Genomic DNA, 12,699 nt, shown 5'->3' with positions numbered 1-12,699 from the left:
GTCAGCAGTCAGTCCACTGGAGTTCTGAATTTACAAAAGTGTAGGGCATGTTGTTTAGGGGAAACAAGTTATCTATTATGTGTCTAAAAATAAAGTCCTCGATATACCTCTCAACATGTTGATTTGAAAAAATAAATCACCAATGAAAACTGAAAAGAGGCTATAGGAAAAGAGAAATACTTTGCCAGCATGGAAACAGAAACTTAAGACACATTTTGCACATAATTCTATGACTATATGAAATCTACCTCTATTCTGAGTGATGGTGGGCATCTAATTCCCCAAGTGAAGGAACATGGTGAAAGATTTTTCCAAAAAAAGGTAAAGTGTTTACTATGTACAGAACGTGTAATAAATCACCTATTTAGAACATAAGCCAAGATATCTATAAATTTTGTTGTCAGAAAATCAGTTTCTCCTTGCTTGTTGAACACATATTTAAAGAATAACAGTTTGAAGAGGCATCTCAGATAATAGCTTTCCCAGGAAATCTGTATGTCTTCACCTAGCCTGGAGAGATTTTACAAAGAGGATTGGACTCAGAGTTTGAAAAAAGTGATAGATTCTACTAATAAAAGCCTGAAAAAATTACAAAATTAAGTGAGCAATTAAATTGGAGCATTCTCTGTCTCTGGTTACCATTCTGACCTATTTTCTAACGAACTACTGAAAGGGAAAAAATTTATCAGCACTGAAAAGAGAAAGACTCATGTTAAAATTCTTCAAAGAAGTTTGAAAGCATGCACCAGTGGCCAGTAACTGTTTTATTTGAGAGAGAGGTTTATACTTATCTTTCTCTCCTCAATAGAAGTTCTTTTTTTGCTGGAGAAGATTTTAAAATCCTGAGACTTCCTCTGATATGTGGGAATTGATTTGCAAGCAAATAGGGTTAAAATACCAGGAGCCTTAAAAGTTCATTTATTTAACAAATATTTATTGAATCCCTACTATATGCAAGGATTGTTTTAGGTCCTGGAGATAAAGGAATGAACACAATAGATACAAATCACTGCTTTTAAAGAGCTTACTTTCTGATGTGAAAGACAAATAATAAAAGAGGTACCTATGAATACATATAGAATGACTGAATGTGATTCATGCTAGGGATAAAAATAAAGCCAGGAATGGGAAGAGGAAGTAGGTCTGTGCATGCACATTTAATTCGGGTGGCCAGGAACTGAGAGGTGGCATTTTATGAAGGTCCTGAAAGGAGTGAGGGGAGGACCCCTATGGATAACCTGTATTATCTGGGTCAAAGGCACCGTAGCCAGAGGGACCGCGAGGGCACAAGTCCTCAGGAGGGAGTGCGTTTGGTGTGAGGACCAGCAAGGAGGGCAGTGTGTCTGGAGTGGAGTGAGAAGGGAAAAGAGTAGTGTGAGATGAGGTCAGAGAGGAAGAGGCTGGGGATGAGGCGTGGGGAGGCCGAGTCATGCAGGCCACTGTTAAGGACCTGGACATCTGTGTCAAGAGGTTTCAGATGTATTAGTAGAGATGGCCCCTTCTACACAAATCATTGAACTGCTACTGTCCAATTCATGCTTATCGTAAATTTCCAATGTCAACATTGTGGGAGATATCTTCTGTTCAGAATGTGTGTTTCTCTCTTTTTCTGGTTCTTTTGATAGCCAACTATAGGGTTATATTTGAGGCTGTTAAAAAATTTCTGGTTTAAATTTGCCTTAGTTGGGAAAGACAAATACATATTGCTTCGTGCTAAAAAATGTGCAAAGTCTTCTGCTTACTGTTATTTTTTTTTTTTAGTATTTATTTGGTGGCGCTGGGTCTTAGTTGCGGTGCGCAGGTTCCTTAGTTGCGGCGTGCAGGTTCCTTAGTTGTGGCATGTGAACTCTTAGTCACAGCATGTGGGATCTAATTCCCTGACCATGGATCAGAACCTGGGTCCCCTGCATTGGAAGCATGGAGTCTTATCCACTGCGCCACCAGGGAAGTCCCTTCTGCTTACTGTTATGAGGTGATATTTCAGTGAAATAGTGCCTCCCCCTCCCCGCTTTATTGAGATGTAATTGACATATTACATTGTGTAAGTTTAAGGTGTGCAACGTGTTGATTTTGTAACACTTACCTGTTGCAAAACGGTCACCACCAAAGCATTAGCTACCACCTCCATCCCGTTACACAATTACCATCTCTTTTTTGTGATGAGAACATTCAGGATCTACTCTTTTAGCAACTTTTAAATATATAATAGAGTATTATTAGCTATAATCACCACACTGTACATTAGATCCCTAGGACTTGTTAATCTTAGAAGTGGACGTTTGTGCCTTTTGACCAATATCTCCCCATTTCTCCACCTCTCCCAGTCACTCTACTCTCTGTGAATTTGGCTTTTTTAGAGTCCACATATAAGTGATATTATACAGTATTTGTCTTTCTATGTCTGACTTATCAGTGAAATATTACTTAATATAACCTTGCCAACTACCAGTCAGTGAAATATTTGAAAGCTTATTTAACAAATTAAATCTACAGTTATAATTAGCATACCTTTACTGATTTCCTCTGCACTGCAGCATTTAAAACATTTTCAATTGAAAGATAATTTACATATTGTAAAATACATAAATCTTAAACATACAGCTTGGTGAATTTTTAGAAATGTGTACACCCTGTGTAACCATCACCCAGATTAAGAAATGGAATATTTTCAGGTCCCAGCAGGCTCCCTCTTGCCCTTACTCAGCCAATATCCCCTCAAAAGTCATCACTATTCTGACCTCTATCACATCACCATGGGTTGGTTTTGCTTGTTCCTGAATTTCATATAAATGGAATCTTACTGTATGTATTCTTTTGTGTTTGGCTTCTTTCACTCAACACGAAGTTGTGAGATTCATTTATGTTGTTGTGTGAAGCAGCGATCTGCTGTTTTTCATGGCTGTGTTGTATTCTAGGATATGAGATGATCATTATTTACCCTTTCTACTGTTGGTGGACATTCATGCTGTTTCCAGTTTAGAGCTGTTTTATGATGACTCAGTGCTTTTACCTGGTAATAACTCTAGGAGTTGCTCAGGTATACAGAATTTATTGCCCCAAATACACTGCTCCAGTTGTGTCTGCTCGTTTGTACCTCCCACTCCTCAATGCTTTGGTCCTTCTGCTGTTTAGAACAAGGAAGTTCCTATTGGAACCTGATACTTACTTACACTTTATTATAAAAATTAGTCAAATATGCTCTGTGCTTGAAAAAGGAAAGAAGTGGTTTTCTTTATTTTTTTCTTACGTATAAAAGTACCTGAGCATTCATACGATTCAACATCAAAAAAACAAACAACTTGATTAAAAAATGGGCAGAACTGAATAGACAGTTTTCCAAAGAAGACATGCAGATGGCCAACAGGCACATGAAAAGGCTCAACATCACTAATCATCAGGGAAATGCAGATCAAAACCACAATGAGATATCACCGATGCTTAATTTTCCAGTCCAATAGTTTTAGTTTAGTCACTGAAAACAGAAATCTTTTTCCTGAGGCCTTGGCTTCTTTTACTTCAGCACGTTTGGCGCTTCTCTCTTTTCTCTGCTTTCCTCAGAGGAGCTTCCTCTCCAGAGTCTTCTTCTGGGGAAATAATAATAAGGAGGAAGGCGACTGTGCGGCCGAAAAAATGGATGGAACTGAAAATGGTGGTAGCACCTCGGAGGGAGGAAAGGTCTGTATGGGAACCTAATGTGGACTCTGGGCCTTTGTGGTGGGAAAAAATGGAAGGGACACCTGGGTGTCCTGGTGATGGGCTGGATCCTCGTCACTGGGTTCCTTGTGGTGGGAGGAGGGGTAAGTGTAAAGATCTGGCAGTCTGTAGGCTCTGCATTATTTTGTGAGTCTCCAGGAGGGGTGAATACCTCTTCCTGTCCTGTGGGGAGAAAAGCGCAAGTCAGGAAACAGGCCTGATGACACGAGCAGAGGGGAGAGTCTTCAGGTGGAGGCAGGGGAGAAAGAGGGGAAGAGAGAATTCTAGAGTCTCAAAGCATGTTTGAGAGAACTGCCCAGCCCAGTAAAATGAGACACAGACACTCCTTATGACCCAGAAATTCCACTTGGAATTTACCCAAGAGAAATGAGTGCTTATATCTACAAAAGACTAGTTCAAGAACGTTCACAACAGTCTTATTAACATTAACCCAAACCTGCTAACAATGCCAGTGTCCATCAATAGGAGAATGGATAAACAAACTGTGTATTCATACAATGAAAGAATACTCAGCAATGAAAAGGAAGAATTACTAATACAACAACATGGATGTATCCTGTGATGTTATGTTGAGCAAAGAAGTTAGACGCAAAAGAATACATACTGTAAGATTCCATTTTTATGAAGTTCAAGAACAAGCAAAACTAATCTATGGTAAAAAAAAAAAGTCAAAAATAGTTAGCTTAGGGTTAGCGTAGGTGTTATTTAGTGGAAAAAGTAACCAGTGAATTCTTTAGATCTCGATCTGGGTGGTTGTTACATGAATATGGAGATAGATATACACACACACACACTTATATTTACACATACATACCTATATACACAAAAGTACGAATGTACACACATACGTATACACACACACATATCTAAAATGTGATCAATATATACCCTTAGGATTTGTGCATTTTATTGTGCATAAATTATACATAAAGAAAGAAAATTTGATGGAAAAAAAGTAATGTAAAGAAAAGGCCTGCTTCACTTCCCCAGCAGTGAAATCATTCCCTGAAGAGGAAGGGAGGGAACATCTACTTGCTCCAGGGGAATGAGCACTGAGGAACAGGATGACATTAATTTCTGAGAAGAAATTTGGATCAACCTCCAGTGTCAAGGTCTTCCCTCTAACTGTATCATACAATCAAACTGGCTGCGAAAAAGCAAGCTTTCCTTTAGGAAATTATTTCTTCACTCCCTTAGAGACTTACCAAAAGAGGCCTGGAAAGGGTTGCTGAGTGTGAATGATGGAAAAATGAATTCCTCACAGTAAGTTGAGAGCTAGATTCCCCTCACCTTTAAAACAGCTGAATTCAGGTTTCTTGGTTGTACTGGGTCTGCTTATTCATAGCCCCTTCTAGAGATTCTGTTTCACCCATAATACCTGGAAAGGTCAGTACTACACTCCTCTGGCTATGGTTGATTGGACTGTTGTTAGACACTCAACTCATTCATTGGCTGGCCAGTGACCAATCAGATTTTCACTCAAGAATTTCAACAGAGACACAGCTAGTGGAAGATGTTACTGGAAGTGGTAGGGCGGGGGCTGGAGTGTCAGGTATTGGCCAGTTGAATGTTGAATAAACAGAGAAACCAATATTTCCATAGCTGTAAAATGGGGAAAGCCTCTCAAAGAGAAAAAGAGACAAGTGCCTCTGTGGTAACAGAGTGATGATGAGGGTAACCTTGACTCTTGACTTTCTCAGGGCTGGTCTTTTTGAGGGCTGGCTGTACTTAAGTTCCTTGGAAATATCTTTATAATAATCACCCCACCTCCAGCTCTATTCATTTTCTTTTAAGCCAGCTTGAATGGGTGTCTGTTTCTTGAATTAAATACTGACCCTTTCTCCCATACCCACCCAGGCTACTGAGTATTAAAATCTTATGGCTGAAACTAGATTAAGACATTTCAAACTACAGAAGCTGATTAAATCCCATATTACTCATTCTTTCCTATACACAATCAGATCAATTCTGAACCTTTGTAACATGAAAACTTTCTGCTGAGAATCCAGTCACTAGGGGAGAAGCTAGCCTTATTCTTAAATTAAAAAAAAAATTTATATATTATTAGCTGCGTTGGGTCTTCGTTGCTATGCACGGGCTTTCTCTAGTTGCGGCGAGCAGGGGCTACTCTTCGTTGTGGTGCGCGGGATTCTCATCGTGGTGGCTTCTTTTGTTGCAGAGCATGGGCTCTAGGCATGCGGGCTTCAGTAGTTGTGGCTCGCGGGCTCTAGAGCGCAGGCTCAGTAGTTGTGGCGCACGGGCTTAGTTGCTCCGCAGAATGTGGGATCTTCCCGGGCCAGGGCTCGAATCCGTGTCCCATACATTGGCAGGAGGATTCTTAACCACTGTGCCACCAGGGAAGTCTGAAGCTAGCCTTATCCTTAAGCTCCATCTTGACATTTTGCTATCAGATCAGGCTTAGCTAGGTCTTGGGCTCTGCCACTCATTAAGCTGGACTCTAGTTTTTAAAAACACCCACCCCTTGTGCTCTTTCTACTTCTTAAAACTGAGGCTATTCTCCAAATCCTCCTGACAATGGTGCTCTAGGCATCTGGAACCAGATTTTTAAAAGCCCACAGCCATGGATGATTTTTTTGAAGTAGTTTTTGTGGAATGGAGGAAACCGAGTCAGATTCCCGTGGCTTAAATAGGTGGGAAAAAATAGACTCAGAAGTGTGTAGAGTTCTCTTTGAAGTGAGAGAAGTAGAACCAAAGAAGTTTATGGTAGATCATGTCTCATTTCCTCTGGGAGGCCTTCCCTCCCTTGAGGCTGGCTTAAGGCCCCTGGCAATATGCTTCCCTAGCACCCTGTGAGTCCACTTTCATCATATTCATCAGTCATGTGATTACCATTCAGCGGTTGTATTCCTCCTGCACTGAAGTATCTGTCTGATCATTCTGTACACCTGATCTCATTGCTAGCCCAGTGCCTACGGTGGACTTGAACAGACTGAGAGAAATCTCAGTTTCCATAATTTCAAAAGTTACCACATTCCTACCTCTCAGGGATAATGTGATCATTAATAAGCAAATATTTCTCATTATGTAACATACTGACATGACAGCAAAGATACTGAATATCAAACACAAAGAGCTCTTTTGCAACCATAATTAGACCAAACTAGGTCAAATATTTAAGTGCAGATTGGAAACATTTTGAGAGGCAGAACGGCATAGGATCCCTGAGCTCTGCCGTTTAATAATTGTGTGACCATCGATAGCTTCCTTAACTTCTCTCAGTCTTCTTTTCCTTATTTGTAAAATGGAGAAAATAATACTACCTATCTCACTGGCTTGTAAAGTGCTGAGAACATGCCTGACACGTGCATTTGGTAGGTCTTAGCTGTTGTTATTGGGCCTCCATCAACACAAGGCCTGTTGACTCTGTTGGTCATTGCTATGTCCCTAGTACCCAGAACAGTCCCTGGCTTGGCCTCATGCCCAGTACATAGCTGATTAATTGAATGAGGCAGATGTTGAGTGTAGATGCTGAGTTCCTCTCTGTAGATTTTTGTGAAGCTCAGTATTTCATTCCAGTCCCAGAAAAAAATTAAAAAAAAAATTTTTTTGGCCTCGCTGCCCGGCATGCAGGATCTTAGTTCCCCCACCAGGGGTTGAACCTGTGCCCCCTGACGTGGGAGTGCAGAGTCTTACCCACTGGACCGCCACGGAAGTCCCTCCAGTCCCAGGAAAATTGCAATAATAACTTACATTCAAAATTAGAGGATAGGGCTTCCCGGGTGGCGCAGTGGTTAAGAATCCACCTGCCAATGCAGGGGACACGGGTTCCAGCCTTGGTCTGGGAAGATCCCACGTGCCGTGGAGCAACTAAGCCCGTGTGCCACAACTCCTGAGCCTGTGCTCTAGAGCCCACAAGCCACAATTACTGAAGCCCGTGTGCCTAGAACCTGTGCTCCACAACAAGAGAAGCCACTGCAAAGAGAAGCCTGCGCACCGCAACGAAGAGTAGCCCCCGCTGGCTGCAACTAGAGAAAGCCCTCACTCAGCAACGAAGACCCAATGCAGCCAAAAATAAAATAAAATAAATTTAAAAAATTAAAAGATAATAAAATAATCAAGACCCAAAATATTGCTTGGAGTTTGGACATCAATTTTAAGTGGGTTTACTATAGTCTAGACATGAAATTCATCGTATGCTAACAACTAGTACTTTAAAAAAAAAAAGTAAGGGTGAGATGACCTTTTTTTAAAAAATATAATTATCTGTACTCTGTGGTTATTTGGGCAGACAATAGCTGGTTTGTAGTGAACTACCCTGATTTCTAAGAGAAGTAAGTTTTATACTTGATGTATAAGTATGCAGTTCTTCTTTTACACTTGGAGGATCACAAAAATTCTCAGGTGCCTTTAGAGTCGAACCAAAAAGAAATATAAGTCCTGTGATTAATTTGCTCACAGTAACTGCAACTTAATTCATTTTGTAGACTCACAGAATAACTGGCTATTTTAGCCAAATCTCTAATTTTACAGGTAAAGACATAGGAGCCCAGTTCATACCAGTTCACACAGGCCTCTTTCAATCCTATGCTATAAGTCTAGTAGTTTCAACAGTGTGCAGGTTACTTTGTTACGTGCTGTGACAAATGCAGAGATGATAAAGACACGGGGCCTGCCCTCGAGAGGTGGGGAGACGCTACAAATACATGGATCTATAATGCAGAGCAGAATGCAGTATGGACCACGGGTGATATACAAATTGCTCTAAGAATTCAAAGATGTCAGAGAGAGGGAGATTGCAATTTGAAAGCTATGTGTCTTAAGAAAGCCTTATGTGAAGGTAATACTATAGTGACATTAAACATCACCATGTGAAGCAGAATTGCAATAAACAGTGGTGAAATCAGGAGGGGGGGCAACTATAGCTGCTGCTGTGGAGGAGAGAGAGAACAGGGTGGGTTTGGAGACCCACACATGACCCCGTCTGGCAGAGCCAGGGCATGTGTAAGTGGGTGATGGCCTGGAGCCAGGGCTGCCTGGAGAGAGTGAAGCTGCATTTGAAGGTCTTTGAGGCTAGTCTGAGGGATAGTGGGGAAGAGTGAGCCTAAATCAGAAATCACATTTTAATGGTGTTTTAAAAAAAAAAGTGAATAAACCTCTAATCTCATTATAACTTATTTAGCTACGTATTTACAAGGTTTCCTGAAGAGTGGTTGACTTTCTGGAAAGGTGCCCGCTGTCAGGTTTTGTGTTCTGGTGCCACTTTCAGATGTCACTTTTAGCGGGTGATGTTTGCAGTCTTGTCTTGGGAATCGGGCAGGTGTTCTTTGTAATCTGTCTCCTTGCCCTCTGATCGCCTGAGTTCATGCAGAGATTGGACAAGGTGATCTCTGGTGGCCTCACCACCACCTCTGATGTCCCTGCCCCTTTCTGTTCTGTTGTGAGCTTTGGTGGATGGGTGCAGGGAACTTGCTAGGGGATGACTAGGGTCTGACTGAGCTCCTGCAAAGCCCCAGGCCACGTGAAAGTGGTGGAGGACTCAGTTTGACTCCTGGGGCTCTCCCCCTTTTCTTTCCTGTCCCCAGCGTTTGTAAACCAATGCTCTGGCTCAGGCCATCTGGAAATTTTGTAGTGGGGGAAAAGGAAAGAGAAAGGAGTAGGGGAGAAATTGAATCTAATAGAACCTTAAAGAAAGAAGTCTAGGCTAACCTCCACAGCACCAAGACACAACTGACTAGATGTGATTAATTAAAGCAGTTAATAAACAGAGACTGAACACCCACCATGGGCAAAATACCAGGCTGTTGGGCATATAAAGAGGTGGACATTGCTGTAATTCAGGGTGGAAATTGTTAGCTCTATATCAATAATAACTAGTATTCATATAGTGCTTGAAGGATGAAGAGCTTTTCTTGCATGATAGCTCATTTGGTCCTCACGACCCCCATAATAATGGACATCATTAATGCTGTCACTTCACACTTGAGGAAATGGAAATCAGAACAGTTAAGTGTGTCTAAAGTCACATAGCTAGGGCTGAGACTAGGACCTTCCGATGATAAAATTCAGCCTCTTTCTCTTTAACCACACAGGCTGATGAAAGCTGACGTAAATAGTTCCAGTTCACGATATGCATAATCATGGAGCCAAATTTTGTCTTTTCACACAACTTATCAATTACTGGACCCACAGTAGAATAAAAACAAAACCCTTACCTTCTGCCACAGTTACCACCAACCAGCAGACCAGTAGCCAGTAGGAGAAGCAGAGTCTGTGAGCCATGGCTTCTACCCCAAGCAGTCACTGCCTTGAACCCAACGTGGCTTAAAAGGGGTTGGTGAGTCACCTGCAGACTGATTCAGGGAGTTTTCATTTGCATAGTGGACCACAGGGATTAGGGCCTGTGGTGTGAGGGTAAGAAATCAGCAAGGAAATACCAGACAGTATTTGTCAACCAGAGCTTCTTGTAATGACAGCCAAACGTCATTCATCTGTCCTTGGTTGGAGTTGGATTGTGGACAACCACGCCCTCACTATCCTTTTAATTCCTTCAAACTTCCCCTCTTAGTGCCTTCTCATTACTTGTGTATATAGGTCTCCCTCAGCAAGAGAAAGAATCTGTCCAGGAAATGTACAGCACCGCTTCCTTCTGTGTAGCTTACTTACTTAACAAAACCAAACAGGACAGGGAGGACGTTATCTAAAGGCTTTGTGACCCCGGCAGTTTGAAGAGGCTGTTCACAGATCTTGGATCAGGGATTACGACTTCTTCTCTGCTTTTGTCAAGGAGCCGAGAGCAGCAGAGTCAGAAAACTATCTTCTCTAGTAGCCATCATGGTCACTGTCTAAACAAACATGAAAATTTTGGGAGATTAACTTAGTGATTTGTCCTTCCAAGGCCCCCTCTGATTCATCAAACTGCCCGTAAGATGCCTGGTTTGTTTCCTGTCAGCTGCTGGAGGAATGGGAGTGGGCGGTCACAAGTGCTTAAAAGCACGGACGTTGGAGTTAGAGATGATCATACTAAGTGAAGTAGGTCAGAAAGAGAAAGACACAGGCTTCCCTGGTGGCGCAGTGGTTGAGAGTCTGCCTGCCGATGCAGGGGACACGGGTTCGTGCCCCGGTCCGGGAAGATCCCACATGCCGCGGAGCGCCTGGGCCCGTGAGCCATGGCTGCTGAGCCTGCGGGTCCGGAGCCTGTGCTCTGCAACGGGAGAGGCCACAGCAGTGAGAGGCCCGTGTACCACAAAAAAAAAAAAAAAAAAAAAAGGAAAGAAAGAAAGAAAAAAAAAACTAGTCCTGGGTCTTTTGTATAAGTGATTGGAAAAAAGGCACACATTTTGCCTTTGGACTTGAAGTTGGGAAGAGACATGAAGAGTCTGCTCAATAAAACAGAGTGGAGAGATATCAGATTCTGACAACAACATTTGAACCTCTGAATCCAGCTATACCTGAAGCCGTACACAGTGCACGGCCTGTGGTATGCTAAAATGGATTTTAAAGTATTCCCAACATAGACTTATAGAAACAAATCACATAGAGAATAAAGATTCTAAGTCTAGTGCTGCTTGCTAAATGGAAAGAAGAGCTATTAACTTTTATATTCTTGTATTTGATTACAAACTATAGAAGTAGACAGGGAGTAGAAAATTACGTCAGTTCCAGTGGCTGGGTAAGGCATTTGCAGAGATTAAGACCGATCTTTTTCTCATTCCATGCATTCTTCCTGAGAGCTGAGAGAAACCCGGTGGCTAGACAGACTCCCGAGCAGGTGGAAGCTGTGGATACCTGAATGTCTTGGCTATATATGCGGTGAGGTGACTTCACCCTGCATGCTCAGCCGCCCTGTTTATGCTTGGCAGTAACATCAGACAGATCCAGATTGTGGCGATGAGTCACTATGGACTTTCCCCAGCCTCAGACATAGGGTGAGTTCACATTTTATCCTTCAGCCTCTAACTGCCCCAGTAGGAGCTCCTGAATGGAATGATTGCAGTCTGGCCTTCAGGTGTTTTGAATATTCAATAGTAATTCAGCATTCAGTGAATCGAAATCTCTGGGTCTGGCGTTGTAGATCAGGGTCGACAACGTGTCTCTGTATAATAGCGAGAAAATGTGTCATTATACCAGCTGTTGAGACCATGAGCAAGTTACCTGACTTGTCTAATTTCCTCATCTATAAAATGAGAATAATAAGAGTACCTACCTCATAGGTTAAATGAGTTAATACCATTTAAGCACTTTCAGTGGAGATTGGTGCCATGTAAATGTTAGCTATCATTACTACTGAAAAATAATACAACTTTCTGTCTTGGACAAACATCTCCTCTAGAACCTGGATATCTGAAACAAAACAAAGAAAAGGCAGAATGTGAGGATTTATGAAGATTGTGAAAAGTTCTATGAGAGTGTGCAATACTTCTCAGGTAGCAGTACTTTGAAGTCCTGTTTTTTAGTTTTTTGAGGTATTGAGTCAGTTGGAAAGCTGAATGGGAAATTTCTCAACAGGAAATGAAGGGGGTTTTCTTTGGGGTTCTGCTAGGTGATCAGTCACAGGCAAGCTAACTAAAATCTTGTCATCATACCTTCCCAGACAGTGGTTTCTGTAACTTAGTAAATAGTAAAGCTGGCGGGGGTTGAGAGAGTTCTTGGAAATATCCAGGAGTAACAGGAAATGGTAGTAATTTAAGACTTGGATTCAACTTTAGCCAATGTCTCCAGGAGATGATGAGGGTAATGGTAACAAGCAACTACTAGTTTTTCAGAAATGGCATAGTTTTGATTTAAATTTGTAGAATGCTGTTAACATTGTATTTTCTCTCCCGCCCTCCCTGCCTGCCTTTTTCCTTCCTCTCCTTTCTCTCTCTCTCTCTCACACCGCCCCCGCCCACCGGAAGTATATGCTCCCTTCTCTAGAACTAGGCACTTTTAACAGCTTGCCATATATCCTTCCATACCTTTTCCTATATATTTACATACATGCATACTCAGAAACTGTTCTGTAGGTGGCTTTAAAAAATTTTTATA

The 12,699-nt window shown here is 41.8% G+C and overlaps 1 protein-coding gene across 5 annotated transcripts in view; it reads right to left on the bottom strand.

The window, feature by feature from the left end:
• Positions 1–3,206: 3,206 nt before the first annotated feature.
• The window catches only part of ODAPH (odontogenesis associated phosphoprotein), a 30,493-nt gene continuing 21,000 nt past the window's right edge, over positions 3,207–12,699 (bottom strand). For 2 of the 5 annotated variants that reach the window (XM_073805339.1, XM_033857141.2), the window contains exons 2-5: positions 11,879–12,015; positions 11,461–11,767; positions 9,888–10,517; positions 3,207–3,876 (exon numbers count right to left, since the gene is read on the bottom strand). In XM_073805339.1, the coding sequence (XP_073661440.1) occupies positions 3,512–3,876; positions 9,888–9,954 (432 nt within the window). In that variant the 5' untranslated portion in view covers positions 9,955–10,517; positions 11,461–11,767; positions 11,879–12,015 and the 3' untranslated portion in view covers positions 3,207–3,511. The other 3 variants (XM_073805340.1, XM_073805343.1, XM_073805341.1) reach the window with 3 other exon arrangements.

The sequence above is a fragment of the Tursiops truncatus genome, chromosome 5 (assembly GCF_011762595.2).
Source record: "Tursiops truncatus isolate mTurTru1 chromosome 5, mTurTru1.mat.Y, whole genome shotgun sequence".
Classification (NCBI taxonomy): domain Eukaryota; kingdom Metazoa; phylum Chordata; class Mammalia; order Artiodactyla; family Delphinidae; genus Tursiops; species Tursiops truncatus.
The sequence above is the reverse complement of the archived record's forward strand: the minus strand, read 5'-3'. Positions and strand labels throughout refer to the sequence as shown.